The sequence below is a fragment of the Hylobates moloch genome, unplaced genomic scaffold, assembly GCF_009828535.3.
Source record: "Hylobates moloch isolate HMO894 unplaced genomic scaffold, HMol_V3 SCAFFOLD_3, whole genome shotgun sequence".
In the NCBI taxonomy this organism is placed as follows: domain Eukaryota; kingdom Metazoa; phylum Chordata; class Mammalia; order Primates; family Hylobatidae; genus Hylobates; species Hylobates moloch.
The window spans coordinates 86,828,805-86,854,222 of NW_026652278.1; the positions used below are offsets into that span (position 1 = coordinate 86,828,805).

At 41.9% G+C, this 25,418-nt stretch overlaps 2 protein-coding genes across 6 annotated transcripts in view; one reads left to right on the forward strand and one right to left on the reverse strand.

Moving 5' to 3' along the window:
* RASGEF1A (RasGEF domain family member 1A) overlaps nt 1-2,873 on the forward strand; it is a 40,905-nt gene extending 38,032 nt beyond the window's left edge. For 2 of the 3 annotated variants that reach the window (XM_032142958.2, XM_058436516.1), the window contains exons 11-13: nt 312-435; nt 863-935; nt 1,144-2,870. In XM_032142958.2, coding sequence (XP_031998849.1) covers nt 312-435; nt 863-935; nt 1,144-1,168 — 222 coding nt within the window. In that variant the 3' untranslated portion in view covers nt 1,169-2,870. Of the gene's footprint in view, nt 1-311; nt 436-862; nt 936-1,143 lie in introns of all 3 variants that reach the window. The other variant, XM_032142968.2, reaches the window with a different exon arrangement.
* Nucleotides 2,874-10,653: 7,780 nt separating this feature from the next.
* CSGALNACT2 (chondroitin sulfate N-acetylgalactosaminyltransferase 2) overlaps nt 10,654-25,418 on the reverse strand; it is a 49,655-nt gene continuing 34,890 nt past the window's right edge. For 2 of the 3 annotated variants that reach the window (XM_058436517.1, XM_032142910.2), the window contains 2 exons: nt 22,827-22,908; nt 10,654-14,100 (listed from right to left, as the gene is read on the reverse strand). In XM_058436517.1, the coding sequence (XP_058292500.1) occupies nt 13,808-14,100; nt 22,827-22,908 (375 nt within the window). In that variant the 3' untranslated portion in view covers nt 10,654-13,807. The remainder of the gene's footprint in view (nt 14,101-22,826; nt 22,909-25,418) is intronic. The other variant, XM_032142927.2, reaches the window with a different exon arrangement.

Below are 25,418 nucleotides of genomic sequence, written 5' to 3' on the forward strand. Positions count from 1 at the left end.
GTGCCTGCCTCAGGCTGGAATCATCAGTGGGGCCTTCTTTGGGTCCCTGCACAGAGAGGCAGAGACCCTGCTGCTGGCCTGATGGCCCAGGTGGAGGGCCAGACAGAGTGGCCTTCGGGGACACCTGCTGGCTCTGAGGCTGCATGGCGTGCCACCATGGCCACGGGGTCAGCGTGCAGGGCCACTGTCTCATCTTGCTGGGACCAGTGAAGTGAGCAGGAGACTGAGGCCAAAACCTGCATCCCCTGCCCTGACTGAGGGTTCGGTGCTTAAGGTGATGGATGAACATCAGTTGGTTTTGCTCCCTTCAGAAATTTTGGGAGATCTCCAGACAGATCCATGAGTTCATGACATGGACACAGGTAGAGTGTCCCTTCGAGAAGGACAAGAAGATTCAGAGTTACCTGCTCACAGCGCCCATCTACAGCGAGGAAGGTGAGGGCTACCTCCCAATGCAGCATGCCTCCCTCCCCACCTGACTCCTTGTCCAGGCCCGGTGCCCTTTGGGGTTGCCCCGGGAGGTGGCCTGCTGGCTGCTCCACGCCACACAGGGCTGGCTCTGCTTGCAGGGGCAAGTATGCATGAGGGTGGGTCATGGGATGGATGGAAGAGAAGGACAAGAGACTCAGTTTCCAGCAGCCACTGGAGAGGGTCACATGGGGTTAGGGCAGGTGCTGCAACACGAGGAACCTTCCTAGAGTCCCCAACAGGCAGCCTGAGAGCCCCGCACAGCAAAGAACTGTGTTCAGCCCAGCCAGAGGTCACTGTCCACTTGTGCTGGGCTGCACCCCTGAAGGGACAGCTGGGTTCGGGCAGACACCGCATGGGGACACGGGCTCTGAGGGACTTTCCCGTCTCTCAGCTCTCTTCGTCGCCTCCTTTGAAAGTGAGGGTCCCGAGAACCACATGGAAAAAGACAGCTGGAAGACCCTCAGGTAGGGGGGCATCAGGGACACGGGAATCTGTGAGGAAGAGGGAGGACTCAGGGTGGGCACGAGTGTCACCCTCCTGGAAAGAGAGCCTGGGCACTGCCGCGTCCCTGGTGCAGGGCTGCCAGGCATATTTGGTGGGAGACTGAGGATGGCCTGGACCCAAGCTACCCTGCTCAGGCCTGAGCACTGCCTGTCCCCTGTCCCCCTCTAGGACCACCCTCCTGAACAGAGCCTGAGGCGGATGCAGCCCGCGACGCCAGAGGAAGCACGCGCACTAACTGGGTTTAAATTTTGACTGATGTGGGTTGAGATGAGGAGGCCTCACTGGTTGGGGTCCATTTTGTATATAACTTTTATGAGAAAAAAAATGGTAATTATTTCACGCATCAACCTTTGGCACTTAGAAAGTTTTTTTTGTTTATTTTAAATAACAGGGCAGGGCCCTGCTTTGGGGAGGGGGAGGGGAGAGTATCATGGGAGATGGTATCCATGATAACATCTTATTCTAATGAAATGTAGATTTTTATTTTCTACTTTTGATTATTAACATCTTATGAAAAAAATATTTTAAAAAACCCAACCAAAACCAACGTGAGCCCTGCCTGCTCGGACGCCTTTCCAGCCAGTGTCTCTGACGTCGGGGTTAGTGCCTTAGAGGGTACTGGGGTCTGGTCTTCCTGCTCTGTGGTTCGGGCTGCGGTGAGTCCCACTCCACCTAGGCGCCTGCCCTCAGGAGCCTGGGCTGCGAGGCTCCACAGGAGGGCTGGTGGCTGGGAGGTCGCGTCCGCACACTTCTGGAAGTGAGCCTTTGAGTATGGGCTGTCCAAAGTTTACATTTTCATTTTCCTTTCAGGGATTTGTGGGGTCAGGGAGGGGCAGGGGGCACCTGGCAGCATATTTTCTGTGACAATGTGTCCAGCAAATCATTCTTCAACTACATTTTAGAAAGGAGGAAATCTAAAATAAGGTAAGGGAAAGAAGCATGGAGTTGTCAGTTTTCTGGGCTGTGACTGAAAGACACACTGAGCTGTGATGAAGAAAAATACACAGCCGACTCCAGGGTGGTGACATTTAGAGCTAGTCTTGAAACCTACCTACAGAGCTGAGGGCAGCCAACAGCCCTCTTCCCACCTGGGTAGGCAGCGCCCTAATTGGAATTGGAAACAGAAAATCCGCCAGGCCATACTGCTGGAGCCCATTCAGATAAAACTGCCCAATACTGAGAGGTGTTTTCTACACCCAGCTAGAGGAGCACACTCCATTTTCCCACGTCTGACTTCCTGGTGTGAGCCCTGGGCCCTACTGACCATGGCGCAGGACAGCTGTCCTTCAGAAAGCGTGTGGTCTATCCACGCGGACCGTCTCCCTCACAGGAACTCCGCATCCTCGTCCCTCTCTGCATTTCCAGTTTCCGCAGGAGCCTTGATCAATGGGGAAGCCTGGGTGAGGATGGGCCAGGTCCCAATTCCCAAAGCTCCTGGAAGAGCCTGAAGACATTGGGAGAGGCTGGGCCTGGGGAGGAGGCGGCCCTGGGCCCGCTGCCCATGCCTCTGGTCCTGGGTGGAGCAGGAATAGTTCCACTGTATTGTCACAGTGTGTTTGCACTTTCCGAGGTTCTAGCTAGTACAGATTGTATATTGATAGTACATATTGCTTTATGTCTTTGAGATGAGAAAGGCTTAAAACTTGAGAATATATATTTGGAATACAGCCTTAGAACGGTTTCTGTACACATCCACGTGCACTTCACGGGTGATCAGTTCTAGTACCTACTTGAAACAGTGTCTGTCTGCTACTTTATTTTCCCAATTTGATACATACCGATTTGATGTTTTGGTATTTGAGATGAACTCTGAGTATGAAGCTGTACCATAATGCAGGACGTCAGTTGTTTTGGTGTGACTGGACATACTTGCTTCAATAAAAGAACACATCACTCCCGTCTCTTGCCTGCTGTGTATGTACGGTGAGGGGGTGGCCCTGCTGCTGGCTGGAGACATGGGTCCCCTGGGGCAGGGAGGAGGGTGAGGCTGCCAGGCCTGCTGTGGCCTTCCCAGGAGGGACTGGGCAAGGGACTTTTTTGTCTCCAGCTGGCAACTCTTTCTGTGACAAAAGGCTTTCCACTGAATAAGGCGAGACTCAAAAGAAGCTATAAGAGGCACGTTCAGTCCTGCTCTCCTCATTGTGAGCTCCAAAAAGATGTCACTGGCTGCTGTATTGCACGGTCACGTAAGTTCAGGATACCTAGTTAAGCCAGGCTATATGGACTGTTACTGCAGAAGAGTCAGATGGCCTCTCTGGGGCAGGGGAGGTTGGAGAGCCCCTGGACGTGATCCTGCAGGGCAGCCTGCAGAATGCATGTCTGGAGGGACCGCTGCTGGTGTCATGAGTTGTTATACTCAAGCGCAACAGAGAAGAGGGGTTCACTGAGGGAGCACATGAGAGCTCGGAAATTGAACGAAAAGAACTAAGGCTCCAGAACAGGACATGGTACTCCCCTCTGCTCCTCCAACCTGCCCATTCCCGTAGTTCTCAGGCCTGGACGGTGGGGACTGCACCCCAGGGATAACTCAGCTCGTCTTTCACTATGCGCTCAGTGTCATCATTCCCACGAGGTGAGCGCCACCCAACAGAAACCTTTCTGGGGTAAGGGAATGTCCTGTATCTGTGCTGTCCAGTACAGCAGCTGCCAACCACATGTGGGTCCTGTCCACTGGGATGTGGCTAGTGTGACCCAGGGGCTGAATTTGGGATGTGAATTTGGACAGCCAGGGGCCCCTGTGTTGGACAGAAGCTGGGCCTCGGAGCCTTGCCACCCCCCATGCAGTGGGCAGTGCAGGACAGGTGCTCGGGTGTCTGTGGAGCAAATGGGGACATGGAGATGATGCTTGAGCTTTTAGTGAATGGCATTTTTTAGGTCTTTAAATCCAATGGCATCCCTAATTTCCTGGTGAAGTTATTTTTGGAAGTGTTCATCTGCCTCAGCTGAAGAAGGGGGAGTGCATGATTTGCTCTGGCCTTGGATATAACCTCGAGCTGGGCGGGCCATCCTCTGCCATGGGCAGTTCCTTCAGGGCAGTGGCTTTCAAGTGTGGGTCCCTGGGAACCTGTTTGAATGTCCATTCTTAGGCCCCTCCACACATCTCCTGAATTGGCAACACGGTGGGGGCCTAGTCCAATCCCTGGGCTGCACAGTATGTGCGAGAAGCACTTGGTGGGTGATAGTCTGTGTGCCTTGTGACCAGCACATCCCTGTGTGATGGCTGAATGTCATCCTTCACACACGTTTCAGGAACAAATGGATGTCAGAGTGTCAGATGTAGCAGAATGATAAGCTAAGGATCTGTAGTAAGCCATGGAGACTTCTGTGACACACACCGACCACGCCCATACGAGAACATAGGCCCTGTTCCTCAGGGAGGCGCAAGGCAGCAGGGAGGGAGCAAGGAGCTGGGGAAACTGGAGTGAGAGCTGGTTTCAGCCCCCAGCTGGAGAAGCTTGGACAAGCTGTTTACCTTATAGCCTCCATGTTCTCATCTGATCACACCTCACTTGCAGGGCTGTGGTAGCAGACAGCAGGCACCTGGTTCATTGTCAGCACAGTCAGTGCTCGCTGTAGACTGGCCTTGGTGCTGAGGACGCCAAGCAGCACTTCTGCAAAAGGCCACAGCACCTCTTGGGAAAAGTGAAGCGAAGGCAGACAGAGCAGGCACCTGGTTCATTGTCAGCACAGTCGGTGCTTGCTGTGGACTGGCCCTGGTGCTGGGGACGCCAAGAAGCACTTCTGCAAAAGGCCACAGCACTTTTTGGGAAAAGTGAAGCAAAGGCCCCCTTCTCAAAGGAACACCTGGGGTCCTGGTCAATACAAAGCATGTTAGCATTCACCACAGTCACTGTTCAATCCAACCAGCATAAAAATATAAATGGGAAAGAATTCCCACAAATTTGCATTCAAAACTTCAAGAGGCAAAACTTACAATTCATCTGCAGGCCAGTTTAGATCATGTTAACACAATTTCAATCTTTATTCCCAACAAGGAAGTCAGGATACTGTGAGGAAGGTGAGGGGCTGCTGAACACCCCACAAGTATCTACCCACAGCACCAGGAAGCTCAGGTGCAGACGCTCAGGTGTGCTCAGCAGGGCCGAGAGGTTCAGCAATAGTGCAGGGAAGAGTGTAGGAAAGTAAACTGCGCCACTTGTGCATTTCTGGCAGTGTGAGAGATGAAGTGCGTGCCCACTGAAAACAACAGATAAAATTGTACAGAATTTAAAAATCCAAGTGAAGGCAGGGAGCCAGAGAAGTCAGGGAAGCTCTGGAGCCAGAGAAGTCAGGGAAGCTCTGGAGCCTGCTTTGCCCTGAGGGTAAGGACCATGAGCTGCTGTTTTCAAGTCCACAGGGGTAGAGAAAAAAGTCCAGGGCCCACCTCAAGATGAAGAATCAAATAGGAGACTCCAGCCCATAAAGCTGGCATCCCAAAGAGCCACCCCTTGGTGCAGCAGTGAGCTTGAAATAAGGCGCTCCACCCAAACCCCACTGAGGGAGCTAGGAAAAGCTCCCTGATTTGAATCTCAGCACTGAATGGAGGCAGGGAAATTTTACCTTGATAATTGATAATGATGAGTCAATGAGCTTCACAAAATTTTGCAGCACAAATCAACACTGGTCTAAGGAACTTCAAGCTAAGAATTCTTTGAACTGGCCCTGAACTGGTACTGCCCCTAAACATCCAGTAGAAACAAACATTCTGACCTATATTCCAGTTTTAAAAAAAATACTTCCTTAGGGCTGGGCGCAGTGGCTCACGCCTGTAATCCCAGCACTTTGGGAGGCTGAGGTGGGCAGATCATGAGGTCAGGAGATAGAGACCATCTTGGCTAACATGGTGAAACCCCGTCTCTACTAAAAATACAAAAAATTAGCCGGACGTGGTGGCAGGCGCCTGTAGTCCCAGCTACTCGGGAGGCTGAGGCAGGAGAATGGCGTGAACCCGGGAGGCAGAGCTTGCAGTGAGCAGAGATGGCGCCACTGCACTCCAGCCTGGGTGACAGAGCGAGACTCCGCCTCAAAAAAAATAAAAACACCTCCTTAGCTGTGTCTAATTTTGTTCAACCCATCTGTTGGATTTAAAAAAATTCTGTTATTGTAGTTTTCATTTCTAGATGCTCTATTTGGTTCTTTTCCAAATCTGATCATAATTCTGAAGAAATTACCAGAATCTAAAACAGAATAAAGCATTGGAAAACAAGAAACAAGTTGAGATATGGAGGACACAACGGTTTTAACATGTTATCAGAGTTAGAGAAGCAAAGAGAGAATGAGGCAGAAATCATTTTTGAAAATAAAACAGCTGAGAATTTTTCAGAGTAACAATCCAAGGAACCCAAAGAATCTCAAGCAGGACCAGAAAAAAACAAACCCACACACAGATGTATCACAGTGACACAGAACAGAAGAGAGTGGACTGCTTTCAATGGATGATGGCTGTTACACTGATGATTCAAGCAGAAATAACTGAAGCCAAGAGACAGTGGAATAGTAACTTCAATGTGCTAAAAAGAATAATAATGGCCAATTTAGAATTCTCTACTTTTTAAAACTATTTATTAAATGAGAGATAATAAAGATATTTATAGACAAACTAAATGGTGTTTGCTATCTACAGACCTTCCCTAAAAGAAAAACTAAAGGATGGATCTTGACTCTTACTGTAACCCATATACAAAACGATTTCCAGATGGATCACAGACCTAAATATGAAAGGCAATGCAATGAAGTGTCAAAAAAAGAATTAAAAAAAATTCTGGGGTAGGAAAGGTTTCTTAAATTGGACACCAAAATGACTAGCCATAAAAGAAAATTGGTTTTTATTGAAATTAAGAACTTTTGTTTACTGACATATAACATTAACATAGTGAAAGAGAGGCTGTTGCTAGGAGAAGGTATGTGTAATATGTAAATGTGACAAAGGACTCAAATTCAGAATACAGAAGTAACCCCTACAAATCAACTAAAAAAAAAATCAAACTAATTTTTTTTAAAAAGGCAGAAAAACTTCAACAGGCATTTCACAAAAGAAGATATCTAAATGGCCAATAAGCATATGATAAGGTACTTGACATCATTCCCTGATTATAAACTAAGAGGAAAATAAGAACTGTACACACCCATTAGAAATTATAATTAAAGAGTTTAAATTAAAAACACTGGAAATACTGTGTTGGGGAGGATGTAAAGCAACTGATCTCTCATACATAGCTGGTAAGGGTTATTTAAAAGGATTGAAAAAAATCTGCCTGCTCCTGGCAAAGCTGATCAAGAAAAAATAGAAGGCATAAGTATATCAGGAATGAGAAAAAAAGGATATTACTATAAATCTTATACATATCACACAGATAATAGAAGGATATTGATTTCATCTGAATTTTCAAATTTATCAGTATAAATTCCTAGAAAATTATGATTTACCCAAAATAACTCAATGAAAGCTTATTCTACAAAAAATAGAAAGTCTGAATAGTTCTATAATTATTAAATAAATTGAACAACTGATCAAAAATCTTCCTAGATAGAAAAGTTCATGCCCAAGTGGCTTTCAGGCAGTTCTTCCAGGCAGTTCCAAATATTCAAGGAAGAAATTAATTCTAATTTTACAGAACTTTTCTAGAAACAGAGTAAGAAGGAACACTTGTAACTTAGTTTATAAGCTAGTATAACCTCAACAGAAAAGCCTAATAAGGGCCAGGCATGGTGGCTCACACCTGTAATCTCTGCACTTTGGGAGGCCAAGGCGGGAAGATCACTTGAAACCAGGAGCTCGAGACCAGCCTGGACAACAAACCAAGACCCTGTCTCTACACACAAACAAACAAAAACAACAACAACAAAAATGAGTCAGGTGCAGGGGTGCGTGCCTGTGGTTCCAGCTACTTGGGAGGCTGAGGTAGGGGGATCACTTAAGCCCAGGAGGTTGAGGCTGCAGTGAGCCATGATTGCCCCCACTGCACTCCAGCCTTGGAGACAGGGCAAGATCCTGTCAATTAAAACAACAAATAAATAAACAAAAATGCCCAACAAGGAAGAGAACAGGAAGTCACAGGCAATCTCATTCATGAACATAGATTAAAAACACCTGAAGTATATACATACCCACACCCCCGACATGAATCCATGAGATGTGTAAATGTGAATACTTACATGTGTGTATATGTAAGCATACCAAATCAAACAATGTAAAATAAAAATAACACATCATGACTGACTGGCATTTGTCCCAAGAATACAAAGGTACTTGAGAAAATCTATTAACTCATCAATTTAATACTTTAAAAGAGGGGAAAAATTATATGAACATCTCAACAGATGTAGTAAAAGTATCTGATAATTGCTCTTAGGTAGGATAAAAACTCACTAAGTAATAACAGAAGGGAAGTTTCTTAAGTTGAGGGGGTTATCTACGAAAACACCTCCAGCAAACATCACACTTACTGATGAAACCCTGAAAGCACTGCCCTTGAAATCAGAAACAGGGCAGGGAGCCCACTATTACCACTTCCATCGGCATTGCACGACAAATCCTACCAAGCATAGGAGGACAAGAAAAAGTACTAAAGACCTAAAATGGAAAGGAAACAAAACTCACTATTCATATGTATGATATGATGTAAAACACAAAAAATGCAAAAGAATTCTAATTACTAGAATTAACAGTTTTTGGCAAAGTTTCTGAACACAAAAATTAACATGCAAAATCAATGATTTCTAACACCAGTAACACAATAAAAGGTACGATGGTATCGAAAATGCAGAGTAACTAGGAAGAACCTGAAAAACAGCACGTGTAAGTCCACAGTGTGCAAAATTACAAAACGTAATTGAAAGACAATAAAGCCAAATAGAATAGATTGGGAGACTTCATATCATAAAGACTCCCCAAAGTGATCTTATAGATTCAATGATATTCTAATCAAATTCATACATTTTTATGAAACCTAGTAAGTGTATTCTAAAATTTATATGAAAGTACAAAGCCTTTGATAGCCATGACGATCTTTAAGAACAAGGTGAGTGGACAACGTGTCCCAGATATTCACTAGCACAAAATTTCAGTAACTTATACCATGCAATGCTAATGGTGCAGTGATAGAGTGGTAGCCTAACGGAACAGAAGAGAGCATAGAATCAGACTCATGCACACAGGGACATCTGATGGATATAAGAATGGTTTTGCATATCACTAGGTAAAGTATGGATGTAGTGCTGGAAATAAGTGAAATGCAATCCTTACCTACATCATACACAAAAATCTCTTCCACTTAGGTTAAAGATCTGATAAAAGTGAAATTACATGGGAGATATTGAGAATATACAACAGTATTTTTAAAGAAATCCTTCCCTATTATGAGGTCATAAATCAATAAAAAGTAGAAACCAATTCCTCACTAAAGAAAATACACATCACTTGAGAAGAAGATACACATCGCTTGAGCCTAGGAGTTTGAGTTCAGCCTAGGTAAATAGGGGGACCTCTGTTTCTATAAAAAAATAAAAATAAAAAACTAGCTAGGGGAGGTGGTGCATGCCTGTGGTCTCAGCTACTCAGGAGGTGAGGCAGGAGGATCGCCTGACCCCAGGAGGTCAAGGCTGCAGTGAGCCATGATGGTGCCACTGCATTCCAGCCTCTAGCCTCCTGGGCAACAGTGTGAGACCTTGTCTCAAAAAGAAAAAGAAGATATACAGATGGAAAATAAGCACATGAAGAGATGCTCCACATCATATGTCATCAGGTAAATGTAAAGTAAAACAATGAGATACTACTATGCACCTATTAGAATGGCCGAAATTGAAACACTGACAACACCAAATGGTGGCAAGGATGTGGAACAACAGGAACTCTCATTCACTGCTGGTGGGAATGCAAAATGGTACAGCCACATTGGAAGACAGTTTGGCAGGTTCCTACAAAGCTAATAAGCTAAACATACTCTTACCATATGATCCAGCAACTGTGTTCCTTGTTATTTGTTCAAAGGTTGAAAACATGTCCACACAAAAACCTGCATGTAGATGTTTATTGCAGTTTTATTAATAATTGCCAACATTTAGCAGCAACCAAGATGCCCTTCAGTAGGTGAATGGGTAAACTGTGGTTACATCCAGACAATGAAATACTATTCATTACTAAAAAGAAATGAGCTCTCAAGCCATAAAAAGGCATGGAAGAAACTTAAATGCATACTACTAAGTCAAAGAAGGCAATCTGAAAAGGCTACATACTGTATGATTCCAACTATATGACATTCTGGAAAAAGCAAAACTATGGAGACAGTGAAAACATCAGTGGTTGCTAGAGGTTAGAGGGTAGGGAGAGATGAATAGTCAGCCAAGAGGATTTTTGGGGCAGTGAGACTGTTCTGTATCATACTGTAACACTGGATGTCATTATACATTTGTCTAAACCCATAGAATGTACGACAAGAATGAACCCTAACATAAACTATGGACTTTAGGTGACTATTTTGTGTCAATGTGGGTTCACTGGTTGTAACAAATGTACCACTGTGGTGACGGATGTAGATAATAGAAAAAACTGTGCGTGTGTGTGGACAGGGGGATCTAAGGAAACTCCACGTACCTTCTGTTCAATTTTTCTGTGAACCTAAAATTGCTCTAAAAAATAAATTCTATTGAAAAAAGTAGAAATCATAAAGAAAAAAGATAGTCACAATAAAGTTAGTTTTTTATTCATCAAAAAGTACCACCAAAAATGGGAAAAGACAAACCACACTGGTCTTGATGGGAGAAGATACTGCAAACATTAAACCAATAAGAACTGGTATCCGGAATATGTGAAGAATCCCTATGAACTGGTAAAAATGAACAAAAAGACTGGAGATAAATCATAACTACAGTTCATGTCTAAAGCCCACTAAATTGGCAAGAATTAATAAGCCCGACAAAATTAAGTACTGTCAAGGATGCAAAATGAACTCACCCAGTGGTGGAAGGTGGTCCACTTTGGAAAATTAAACATGTGCACAACCGATGGCTCAGCATTTTTACTCCTGGAGAAATTCTGGAATACTTACAAGAGATGTTCACAACAACACGCATGTAACAGCAAAAGCAAACCACAAAAATCTACACACAACCCAAACAGTTACCAACAAGAGAATATAAAAACAACTTGGAAACAACCGAAGTATCTACTAACAGTAGCATAAGTATAGTAGTACATTCATACTGAAGGGGTTAAAATATGCCATTCCGGCATACTATTTAAATTAAAGACACATGAAAAACAGCAGGTGCAAAAAGGTGATTGACCTTTGTGCTGTTTCTTAAGAGCAGGAGATGGATTCCAGTGTGAAAGACACTCTCTGTACTAGAAGGAAAGGCAACAAACATCTTTATCTTCAATGACAAGAAGTTTGAGACCAGGAGAATATTGTACAGACCTTGTTAGAATAACTATTTTTTAAGCCTCCCACAAAATATAGTCACATTTTCACAGTTTACTAGTCTTTGTCCAATTCAGTATGTAAGTAACTGACTCTACTTCTTTTGGTTTTATTTCTTTATAAGGGCTCCTGCGCCACATAAAATTTGTATTACATAAATTTATATGCTTCTCTCTTGTTAATCTATTCTATGCCAATTTAATCTTCAAGCCCAGCTGGGACCCTGAGAAGATGGGAGGGAGTTTTTCCCCTCCCTACAGTACAATGAAATACTATTCAATAATAAAAATGAACTAATTTTGAGAATAATATGAGTGAACCTCAAAAACACTGAATGAAAGAGAATATATAATGAAATAATAACGTATATAAATTCAAAGCCAGGCAAAACAATCTATTGGGAGATATGTAGCTGGGAAAACTAAGAAGAAAAACAAGTAAAAACGATCATAAAAATCAGAGCGTGACTGTTATGGAGAGGGTGAGCACAGGTGATCAAGAAGGGGCACAAAGGGCCTGTCCCCTGGTAATGCCCCATATTTTAACCTGAACAGCTGCGGCACTGGTCATTTTTAAAGTACACAATTACATGTTATACGTAATGTTCTGTCTTTATGATACTTTACAATAGAAATAAATTTATCACATTTTCATTTAACTTTTGGTAATAAAATACTTTATTGGTACCATTTAATAAGTGTCAAAAACGTATAACATTTCCATTGCTTAGCTTCCATCTCTAAACTTAAAGCTAGTTTAAAAACAACAACAGGAACAAAAGTAAACTCATTTGATGCTCTCAAAAAACAACCTGTAACTTACCTTTGCAAATAATTAAGTTCTCTCACTTTAAATATCATAATTCACTGGTCTTCATAATAAATAATTATAATAATATATAAAAGGAGACAGTGGCCTGAATTATTTTGCAGAGAACATTTCACACATCTTTTAAAAGAATCACTAAAATACCACAACTTAAAACTTGTAAGAATAATTAGGTAAGAGTTACTGTAATATTGAATATAGCACCTAGAAATTTGAAATTTGTAATATTTCAGATGACATGATTTACTGAGAAAAAGAGTAATGATTTTTCTTCAGTGAATTTTCAGGGATTTTCAACATAGGTCTCTTTGAAAAGGGTTAAAAAATTTATGCATACTAGGAATTGACCTGATGGTAACAGATCCATGTATGACAAATAATGTAGTGCAGTCCTATCTGAATATAATTTCTTCTTCACTTTGTCTCATTAATTTATACCTCAATTAAAACATTCTATATGCAAATGATATATTTCTCTAAAACACTCCGTATTTCAGATTTCCATTCAGACTATCTTCCCCTCCTCCCTTTTCTCAAATCAGAGTGATCTTGTGGCATACCATTTGCTTTTTCTCTCCACAGTGAAACTCTTTTTCAACTCAAAGTATTATAGTAATGCAAATACGAATGTAGCATATATTAATATATTAGAAAAAAGGATAGTAAATACATATGGATCCATGCCAAATGAGAAAATTGAAAGCAAAAACAAACAAAACCATGCTATGCTCATCTATTCTGAACCACCATGGGAAGACCCTGATAGAGCTGGCTCACATAAACTAATGTTCCCAGACAGAGCTAGGATCCTGTACTCCAACATAATTAAATGTTCTGTTAAAAATGTTTCTGTGTTCTTTTCTGTTTGTTCAAAATAGTTTACAGCAACTGACTACTAATCCTAATCCTGAACATGATAATGTAATAACATTATATTTTATATCAAGCCATAGATTCTAACCTATTTTCTACTATTACCCATTTGCTTAAAAACAGACTTTCAGGGGTGTAAGCAACAGTAAGTTAAGGAGTTTTTATTTCTACCTTTCTCTTGCTTGATTGGGGATTTCAGATGGGTCAATTAATTATCCTCTACTTCAGTGGAAAAAGATTCTTCAGGCTATCAAATCAAGGAGGCTGACTCAGGGGCGGGCAGGTGAAGATACCCGTCCACACACTATGCTCATAACACTCCAATCGCCTCTGTAAGAATATGCTGCTCTCCACCCAACAGTGGCCCAGCACATTCCATCTGCTCCACCTAGATGCAATCAAGACACCATGCAATCCCACACACAATCAGAACATGGGCACCAGGTAGAACTAACTCAAAACAACTTTTGGGACAAATACGAGATTTCAACTTGTCAATTATTCCATAGTGCAGTATTCTCACAAAACAGAGACTTCGTGTTGAAACATTTGTTTTTTCTTCTCACATCAAGTTGAATTGCTAAAGTAATGTCAGAAAGAACATGAAAAATAAACATGTCTTCTCCAAAAGAGGCACTGCATCTGGAAGTAGAAGTAAGGCTAAATAAATAGTGCTGGTTTGTGATTCACACAGTAACGCATTATTTATGATTTCAACCAACAGCTTCGCTGTTTGTCCTGTATGCCTGTTTATGAAGATGCGTCTCTATTTCCTCCCTGAAGACCAGCATTCCCAGGTGGGAGTGAGAGGCCTCATTCATGGCTTTAGACTGGATGCACATGCGGTACTGCTCGGGGGTCAGCTCATCAGCACAGCGCTTTTCATGCCAGAGGTGGAAAAGACCAGGAACCGGAGTCCGAATCACCATGTGGTCACCATGTAAGTATTTTCGATAAAGATGAACATCTTCTCCACCCCAACCTTTCACTTCCATGTCAAATCCACCTGTAAGATCAAAATTCACACTATAAATAACTGCCTATTATTAGCCAGAGCACAGGGAATATATAAAGGTTTAAATGTTCTGCTTCAAAAGGGATGGGATGGTTCAGCACAAAGATAGCACGAGACACGTGGCATGGAGGAGTGACTTCCAGTCACTGGAAGTTCAGTTTTGAGCTGACACTTGGATTCAAGGAGCTCAAGGTTGGTTGTTGACAGTATCAAAATGGGGTTAAATATTTAAGAACACTTTGTAAATTTCAAGGTCCTGTAGAAAATCTACAGAAAGTCAAATAAAGGAGAAGAAAATACAAGTCACCTATAATCTCACCACCATTAACTTTTTATGTTTTCTTTCTTTTTTTTTTTTTTTTTTTGAGACAGGGTCTCACTCTGTCACCCAGGCTGGAATGCAGTGGTGTGATCATGGCTCACTGCAGCATCGACCTCCGTGGCTCAGGTGATCCTCCCATCTCAGCCCCCTGAGTAGCTGGGACCACAGGCGCATGTCACCATACTCGGCTTTTTTTTTTTTTTTTGGTGGAGATGGGGTATCACCATGTTGCTCAGGCTGGTCTCAAACTTTGGGTTCAAATGATCCACCCACTTGGCCTCCCAAAGTGCTGGATCACAGGCATTAGCCACTGCGACCAGCCGCATTTTCTATCCTTTGAGACACACGCTTTTCTGGGCTATAGAAAAACTCCCCAGACGGGAAAAAGAAGAAAGGGCCAAGCTGGAGACATAAATTTGAGAATGGGTCCATAGATTATTTAAAGCTACAGGAATGAATGAAATTACTGAAGGAATTTGGAAGGAAAACAGGGCCTAGGTCTAAACACTAAGAAATGCCAATTTCTAGAGGTTAAATAGAGGTAGAGAAAGTTAAGTCAGGAAATGAGATTGAGAAGTGGCCCTAGGTGAGGGAGAAAATTCTGGAAAAGGTGCCATTGTAGTAGCCATGTGAAGGAAGTGTCTTGAGGAAGAAGTTGTCAAGTATGTGCTATTCAGTGAAGAATTTAAAAAGAACGGACTGGACCTGGCAGCATAAATGTTACTTATAAACTTACCCAGAACAATTCTGATAGAGTGATGAGGCAGAAGGCTAACTGGAGTGGGCTGTTGCGGGAAGTCAGGGACCCCGAATAGAGGGACCGGTTGAAGCCATGGCAGAAGAACATAAATTGTGAAGATTTCATGGACATTTATTAGTTCCCCAAATTAATACTTTTATAATTTCTTACTCCTGTCTTTACTGCAATCTCTGAACATAAATTGTGAAGATTTCATGGACATTTATCACTTCCCCAATCAATACCCTGGTGATTGCCTGTCTTTACTTTAATCTCTTAATCCCGTCATCTTCGTAAGCTGAGGAGGATGTATGTTGCCTCAGGACGCTGTGATGATTGCATTAACTGCACAAACTGTTTGTAGAGCATGTGTGTTTGAACAACATCAAACCTGGGCACCTCAAGAACAGGATAACAGCAATGTTCAGGGAACAAGGGAGATAACCTTAAACTCTGGCTGCCTGTGAGCCGGGCGGAACAGAGCCATATTTCTCTTCTTTGAAAAGCAAATAGGAGAAATATCGCTGAATTCTTTTTCTCAGCAAGGAACATCCCTGAGAAAGAGAATGTGTCCTTAAGGGGAGGCCTCTGAAATGGCCGCTTTGGGGACGGCTGTCTTTTACGGTCATAGATAGGGGATGAAATAAGCCACGGTCTCCCGTAGCGCTCCCAGGCTTATTAGGACGAGGAAATTCCTGGCTAATAAATTTTGGTCAGACCAGTTGTCTGCTCTCAAACCCTGTCTCCTAATAAGATGTTATCAATGACAATGCATGCCCGAAACTTCATTAGCAATTTTAATTTCGCCCCAGTCCTGTGGTCCTGTGATCTCGCCCTGCCTCTATTTGCCTTGTGATATTTTATTACCTTGTGAAGCATGTGATCTCTGTGACCCACACCCTATTCGTACACTCCCTCCCCTTTTGAAAATCACTAATAAAAACTTGCTGGTTTTGTGGCTTGGGGGGCATCACGGAACCTGCCAACATGTGATGTCTCCCCTAGACACCCAGCTTTAAAATTTCTCTCTTTTGTACTCTGTCCCTTTATTTCTCAGACCAGTCAACACTTAGGGAAAATAGAAAAGAACCTATGTGAAATATCAGGGGTGAATTTCCCCCAATAGTAGGCAGATCCATAAAACGGGAGATAAAGTCAAGACTATTTTCAAGCCAGGTTCAAGCTAAACAACTAACATTTTAAAGACGCAGGGAGAATGCAAACCAGATATTTTTGAAGAGCTAGAAAACTGATTCTTAAAACCTAGAAAAAAATTCTTTAATTAAGAGTGAGGCTTCCAAATTAATTCTATTTTTTTAGAGACAAGCTCGCTCTCTGTCACCCAAGCTGGAGTGAAGTAGGATGATCATAGCTCACTGCAACCTCAAACTCCTGGGCTTAAGCAATCCTCCTGCCTCAGCCTCCTCAGTAGCTAGAACTACAGGTGTATGCCACCACACCTGGCCAATTAAAAAAAATTTTTGTAGAGACAGGGTTGCACTATGTTGCCCAGGCTAGTCTCAAACTCCTGGCCTTAAGCCCTTCTGTCTTGGCCTCTGAAAGCATTGAGACTACAAGTGTTAGTCACTGTGCCCAGCCATCTGTTAAACAATTTTCTTTTTTCTTTCTTTTTGAGCCTCCCAAGTAGCTGGGATTACAGGCATGCACCACCATGCTCAGCTAATTTTTTGTATTTTTAGCAGAGATGGGGTTTCACCATGTTGGTCAGGCTGGTCTTGAACTCCTGACCTCAGATGATCCACTCACTTCGGCCTCCCAAAGTGCTGGGATTACAGGTGTGAGCCACCATGCCTGGCCCATCAAATAATTTTTATTTTTCAGAGATGTGGTCTCACTCTGTTGCCCAGGCTGGAGTGCAGAGGTACAATCATAGCTCACTGCAGCCTCCATCTCCTGGGCTCAAGTGATCCTTCTGCCTTAGCCTCTTTAGTAAGTGGAACCACAAGTTTGAGCCACCATGCCCGGCTCCTGTCAAATAATTCTATCCCACTTAATTTCACATTAACAGATGGACAATAATCTGAAGATCTCTGAAAAGTATTAAACGATCAGAGCTTTACTAAATGCTATGTCTGATACATATCAGCTTTTCTTCCTTGTAGATATAAGCTCTTAGAATATTAGAGATGGTACATATACTTAAAACAAATGGGGCATTCCCAGTTTCTGGTCTGGCATGTCTAGAGCTAGGAAGTCATCACTCCATCCTAACAAGTCAAAAGCTGAACACTGAAAAAGCAACAAGTCCTCTTAGGTCTCTCACAGAGAAGTGAGGTCACAGGGTAAACCACCGCCCTCAAAACTGGTGAGACAGATAGGCAGATACAAAGAATTCCAACTTACTGGAGCAGAAATCTCTGTGGGAATCAGTACCCAGGTAGGAAAACCTGAACTGTAATTGACAAATTGCTGGAGGCTCAGGGGAGGCAAGTCTGAGCGTTAAAAATTCCAGGGGGACCCGGTCATTTTGGGACCCCCATACTCATGTGAGTTTTACCTCTAGGAGCTCTATCAGGTCCTTGGTGGTGAAGATCAGAGAAAAAATCTCTTAATGCGTCCAGCAGTGGGGAAGGGGAAAAGGTAATCATTTTAAAGTATGCCACAGCATGTTGTCATTATTAACAAAGCCTGTCCTTAAGAGAAGTTATTTAACCAGAGCCTAACCTGCTAGGGTTTTATCAGTGCCTAACTGACTTAGAGGAAGAAATCTACCCAACTCCAGCCCCTTCTAGTCATCCTGTCAAGGAGAGGAGGGGAGATTGAGAAGCATGTGTGAAATTCAGAGTCTGGGATACAGGATCACTAAGAGACTGAGATTTACTTAGGGGACTACAGAAGACTTCCGCCCTCTCCACACTTCACCACCACATCATCAAAGGCCTATTTATTGCAGTTCCTTTTACCCAGTATATCAAGTCCAACTTTCAACAGAAAACATGATAAAGTATACTAAGAGATAAGAAAAACACAGTATGAACAGACAGAGCATGTACCAGATCCAGATTCAGATACAGCAGGGATGTTGGAATTATCAGGCTGGGAATTTAAAACAACTATGATTAATACGCTAAGGGCTCTAATGGAAAGAGCAGATAACACACAAGATGTGTAATATAAGCAGTGAGATGGAAATTCTAAGGAATTTAAAAAAATGCCAGAGATAAAAACACTGCGAAATAAATGAATGCCTTAGATGGGTTCATTAGTAGACCGGACTTAGCTTAAGAAACAATCTCTGAGCTTAAGGATATGACAATAAAAATTTCCAAAACAGAAAATCAAAGAAAAAAAATGACTGAAAATAAAATGAACAAAATATCCAAGAACTGTGGGACAACTACAAAAGATGTAACATATGTATAATGGGAATACCAGGAGGAAAGGAAACAGAAAGGAACAGAAGCTCCAAATAAAGAGTCTAAGTTCCAAACAGGTGCAGCTCTTTTTCACCCAGCCTACAGCAACAGGGTGGAGGCTCCACTTCCAGGTGTGGCCAGCTGAGAATACTGGGGGTCCTCCCGCCCCTACCCAGTGTCCTGCTGATAGGGCAGAGGTGGTCACTCTGCTTAATGATAAGTGTGTCACTGTCCTCATCCTCAGGGCAAAACCTCATGGATTTTTTCCCAGGGGGAGAGGCAGTCCATAAGAACAAAGTGCTCCAAAGTTCTTCCCTAAGGAACTGACTTTATTTAAAATAAATGTAGAGAAGTTCAGAGTTTAGAGAAATTCCAGCCTCTTGAAAATAATGGATATTTTGGTAGTAAGCAATTAAGAGGAGGCTGGTAACTCCAGGAGGGCAACAGCTAAACTGTAGGCCAGCTAATTTACTAGAGAGAACCACAGAGAGAGATAGTAAGAATATACCTCCTGGGGTCTGAACAAATCTCAAAGACTTGCTGCAAAAACTATCCCTGCAAAAGGGCCCAATTTAGTAGGGACAGATTATGGAGCAATTTATGCCCCAGAGCATTGTCAAAAACAAGACAGCGATTAGTGAACAGTCAGTGGAGTCTAATAGGAGTGATACCAATGGAGGCACGGAAAGAGATAAAGACAGCCCTGCTAAATCCAATGCCATCCTAGGATAACTGCACAGGCCCTGAGGAGCAACAGCAGAGGCTTCATATTGCCAAAAGGTTGGGGGAGGAGGATGAAATAATTTGTTAAAATAGTCCAGCCATGTCAATAAATAAATAAACAAGGAAAAAAAAATCAAGCTGTGGTGGTACAGGGAAATCAGTATCCAGAGTTGCCACAGTATATTACCTAAAATGTCTAGTTTTCAAAAAAGAAATAATGAGGAATGCAAAGAAACAAGATGTGACATATGCTTAAAAAAAAAAAAAAAAACCAGCAAGCAACAGAAACTGCCTGTGTTAGGGCCCAGACGTTAGCTTTAACACACAAAAATTCCAAAGCAGCCATTATAAGTATGTTCAAAGAATTAAAAGAAGTCACACTTAAAGAAGTAACAGAAGATGACAATGTTTCATCACATAGAGAGTATTAATAAAGAAATTATATATATCAAAAGAACCACACAGAAATTCTGAAGTTAAAAACTATAGTAACTGAAATAAAAATTCATTAGAGTAGCTCAACAGTAATCTAACAGAAAAAAGAATTAGGGAACTTGGATAGATCAATAGAAATTATGCAATCCGAAGAACAGAGGGAAAAAAGAATGAAGAGAAATGAACAGAGCCTAAGAAAAATGTGGGATACCATTAAATGTACCAACATACATACAGTGAGTGTCAAAGGAGAAAACTGTAAGAATGGAGCAGAAAAAGTATTCAAAGAAATACAGTCAGCCCTCCATATGCATGAGTTCCACATCCCATAGAATCAACCAACATGGTTCAAAAATATCAGGGAAAAAAAAATAACAAGTAACAATAAATATAAAATTTTAAATACAGTATAACAACTATTTACATAGTATTTACATTGTATTAGGTGTTTTTTTTTTTGTTTTTTTTTTTTTTTTTTTTTTTTTTTTTTTGAGATGAGTCTCGCTCTGTTGCCCAGGCTGGAGTGCAGTGGCGCAATCTTGGCTCACTGCAAACTCCGCCTCCCAGGTTCATGCCATTCTCCTGCCTCAGCCTCCTGAGTAGCTGGGACTACAGGCGCCCGCCACCACACCTGGCTAATTTTTGTATTTTTAGTAGAGATGGGGTTTCACCTTGTTAGCCAGGATGGTCTTGATCTCCTGACCTCATGATCTGCCCGCCTCAGCCTCCCAAAGTGCTGGGATTACAGGCGTGAGCCACCGTGCCCGGCTTGTATTAGGTATTATAAGCAATCTAGAGGCGGTTTAAAGTATATGGGCAGATGTGCACAGGTAATATTCAAATATGTATATTTACATAAGGGACTTGATCGACCATGGATTTTGGTTCCACATGGTATCCTGGATCCAATCCCATGCAGGTACTGAGAGATGACTATAATGGCTGAAACTTCCTAAATTTGATGAAAAACGTTAATGTACATATTCAAGAAGCCCAAGAAACTCCATAACCCAATTAAAATGGGCAAAGGATCTGAACAGACATTTCACTAAAGATATACAAATGGCCAATAAACACATCAAGAGATGCTCAACAACATTAATCGTAAGAAAAATTATAATCAGTCACAATCAATACCACATCCACTATCATGGGTGATACTAGAAAGAAAAAGACAGATAATAACATGTATTAATGAGGATGTGGGGAAACTGGAACTCTTAAACACTGCTGGTGGGAATGTAAAATGATGCAGCCATTTGGAAAACGGTGTGGCAATTTTTCAAAAGGTCAAACACAGGGTTACCATATGACCCAGCAACTCTACTCCTGGGCATATGTCCAAGAGAACTGAAAATCTATGTTCACCCAAAAAGTTAAACACAAATGTTCACAGCAGCAGTATTTATAATAGCCAAAAAGTAGAAACAACTCAAATGCATATAAACTGACAAATGGAGAAACAAAATGTGGTATAACCACACAATAGAACATTTTTTGGCTATAAAAAGGAACGAAGTATCTAACACATGTCACAACATGGATGAACTTTGAAAACATTATGTGAGTGAAAGAAGCCAGTCATAAAAGGCCACATATTGTACAATTTGCTTTCTATTAAATTCCCAGAAGAGGCAAATCTATAGGAAGTAGACTAGTAGATGCCTAGGTTTGGGGGGAAAGAGGGTTGGTAGGATGTGAGGAGTGATTGTTAATGGGTATGGGGTTTCTTTTTGGGGTGATAATGCTCTAAATTTGATGATGGTGATAGCTACATGACTTGGTTAACCATACACTTTAAATTAATAAATTTTATGATATGTAAATCATCTCTCAATAAAATTGTCATAAAAAAGAGATAAGGAACTCAAAGCATTCAAGACACTGAAAAAAATGTACACAAATCTATTTTTGAGGAATAGTGAAATGCTTCTTGCTTAACTAAGCAAGAAATCAAGGAAAAGAGCATCGGTTTAATTTAATGCTCCTTTTATTGTTATTTCCTGATTTTCCATTATTCAAGTGTTACAATGATAAGGAGACAAGGTGGCGGGATTTCCAAAACAAAAGGCTGATTATAAAAATGAATGTGATATGGACCTAGAATGTATATAAAATATATTCTATGACTTCTATGCTGTAGAAAGGTAGCTAGCCCTAAATGAATCAGAAGACATGGAATTAGGTTTCAGCCTGCTTTATTAAACTATTCTTTGCTTTATATTTTGCTGGGTAAGACTGAAGCTGGGGGCTGGGCATGGTGGCTCACGCCTGTAATCCCAGCACTTTGGGAGGCCGAGGTGGGCAGATCGCTTGAGCCCAGGAGTTCAAGACCAGCCTAGGCAATATAATGAAGCTCTGCCTCTACAAAACAAATACAAAAATTAACTGGGTGTGGTGGTGCATGCCTGTGGTCACAGCTACTTGGGGATTGAGGTAGGAGGATCGCTTGAGCCTGGGAGGCAGAGGCTGCAGTGAGCCAAGATCGTGCCACTGCATTTCAGCCTGGACATCAGAGCAGCACCCTGTCTCAAGAAGAAAAAAAAAAAGACTGAAGCTGGCGTGGAGAAGGATAGTTAGAACAAATTATTCATGGGCCCTCTTTAGGCTTAGGGGAATGCATGACTAAGGTGTGATTCCAAGATGTGCTAGAAAGAGCAGGTCTTCTTTCATTTGTATTAAATACTGGGATTTTGTGTAACAGTTCACCAGACACGTAAAGGAGGTTTCATCTCAAAAAAATGTGAAAGTCCTTGGTCTAGATAACCAAGATTACTCCCAGCTGTAACAACCCATGGGCAGAACAGTAAAGTTATAGAGAAAGCTTTTGTAAGAGTACTCTAAACACCTGCAAATATGGGTAACAAGTTAAACAGGTATTTTTAAAAACAGGTGTTTTGATTTTAAAGGAACAAGTAAATATTATACTTTATGACCTCTTTTTTCCTATTCAAAACATTAATTATAAACTTACTTTGCCTTTTGTATATCCAGTTTCTCTTTTTAGCTAACCTTAGACACTCAATTTAGTAGGAAAACACTCAAATCTGAGACCTTTTAGCAAAATACCATTAAGTCTGGAGTAAATAAAGTCCTATCCTTAAATGTAAAGTATACTTACCAATGGTCAGGAAATCTGAACGATACTGACAAGTCATTCCAAAGCCAAAATCTCGCCAAAAGCCAGAATCCTTTTTGTGAACCTTAGTTAAAAAAAAAACAATTTAATTCCATAAGAAGCAGAAGTTTTAATCAACGATGAAACAAATTATTTTCTAATGTATACTTTTTTCCTGTCATTTATGTGACTGATTAAGGATCACATGCATTTATGTTATTAAATCCTTACAAAACAAATAAAAATAGAACTCAAAGCCTGTACAAGGTGCAAGCTGAGGTTATTAATAATCATTGTGGTGCCTGACTTCAAGGGGCTTACATTCTAGGACAACAGTTGCATAAACAAACTGTAACACACAGGATCAACCTTACACAGTAGACTTTATCTGGTGCCTACTCAGCATCCATTCCCCCAACCCCCTTCCTGATTGGTACAGTTTTGTTCTGGTAATTACCTGGCCCTGGGCAGCCCATGAATTCTGGGAAGCTGCTGTCACCAGCAGATTCAGAGTGGACCATGAGTCTCTATACTAGTGAGACAGTCTCACCCCACTTACCATAGGAACTGGCTCACTAATAGGTATTTGAAAAAAATCAGGCCAAGTAGGTAAACCAGGGGGGTTGTTGGGAACTTTGGAAAACAAAGCTCCCTCGTTCTTCTAAGAGACTCACTAGAAAGGACACTTGGTCGTAGGGGAGGGTCAGCAAACGATGGCCTCTGGCTAAATCTGGCCTGCTGCCTGCTTTTGTAAATAATTTTGGTGGAACGCAGTTGTGTTGATCTGTTTACAAATTGTCTATGGGTGCTTTCACAGTGCAGTGGCAGAGCTGAGTAGTTGCAGCAGAACTGTATGGCCTATAAAGATTAAAATATTTCTTATCTGGCTCTCTACAGAAAACATTTGTTGACCTCTAGTGCAGGATGCAGCTATGAAAGCTTGGAACTGCCAAAGTCCTTTTCTACCATGTGAGAAACCAGCTTTAATATGAAGCTGTCACCACTGAAGTCTAAGTAGAGAAAGAAATATAAAACCAGGGCATTGATGACACTGAGTCCTTGGAATCACTTCTGCTTACAAGTTGAAGCCTGATAAACCTCTTTTATTTTATTCATACTTTCAACAAGTGTTTAATCTTTTGGATATGGTTCTAGTAACTGGGGCTTAGCAGTAAACAGAGGTGACAAAGTCCCTGCCATCAAAGCGCCTTTGTTTGGGTGGGAAAATAGTAAATAAATAAATACACATTTTAGGTGGTGATACATGCTACAAAGAAAAGAGGCAACAGCTATAACTAGGGATGGGAAGCTGCTAGTGTGTGCTACTGTGGTATGTACAGAAAGCAAGAGTGTATGGATGTGGAATGTGGAAAAGATTTAGGTCAGAGACTTCACAGAAGTCAGCAAGTGATTGAATGGGTAGGAGTGGGGAGTGAAGGAGAAGGATCAACCAAGATGACAGCAGGCTTCTGTCCTAAACAGTGGGTATGTAATTGTGCCATCCCCAAGATGAAGCCCAGAGGAAGGGCCAGCCCAGAGAGGAACAACATGGAGTTGGTTCTGGCCATAATGAATCTGAGTGATCTGTAAGGCACCTACACAGAAATTCCTGCAGATAGCAGGAATATCAAGGTCTGCAGAGGGGACAAATTTTGAGAAGAGTGGGCACAGTCTGAAATTGCTGCTGTACAGAATAGGAGAATCAACAGGAAAACACATAATGAACCAGGCAGCCCTGAGGGCTCAGCTCAGATTGGAGCTGATGGATGAGGTTAGCATTTTTCTTTTCCTTTTTTTTTTTTTTTTTTGAGCTGAGGGGGAGAACTTCTTCCCCTTCTAGAATGTAAAGCTCCCTGAGGGGAGGACTTGTGGATTCTGTTCACTGCTATATTCCTAGCACCTAGAACAATGCCAGGCACATGGCAAGCTTTCAATAAATACGTGTTGAATAAAAAAATATATAGAGAGACATAATTTTAGTGGCAAAATGAAGACTAGACTCTATTATCCTTATTATTTTGAGACAGAGTCTCACTCTGTTGCGCAGACTGGACTGCAGTGGCACAATCTTGGCTCACTGCAACCTCCACCTCCCGGGTTCAAGCAATTTCCGTGCCTCAGTCTGCTGAACAGCTGGGATTACAGGTGTGCACCACCACACCTGGCTAATTTTGGTATTTATAGTAGCGACGGAGTTTCACCATGTTGGCCAGGCTGGTATTGAACTCTTGACCTCTGGTGATCCACCCGCCTCAGCTTGCCAAAGTGCTGGGATTACAGGTGTGAGCCACCACTCCTGTCTCTAATATTCTTATTTCTTTGTTAAAATATAACCCTGATACAAAGTATTAAAAAGCAAAACACCCACTCTGACATTTCTACACCATGCCAATTCTGATTACATAAGTACTATAACTTTGTAACTTAGTTTCTCTAAAAATTCTTCAAATATTATCAGACTTGGAGAAAGGAATCATTGGTTTTGTTTGATTTTTAAAGCAACACATTTTCACAGAGGAAAGTAGAAGGAAAATCAAATTGTCCATAATCCTCATTGTTAATATTTTCTTGCACTGTTTTATCTGGCCTCCTAAG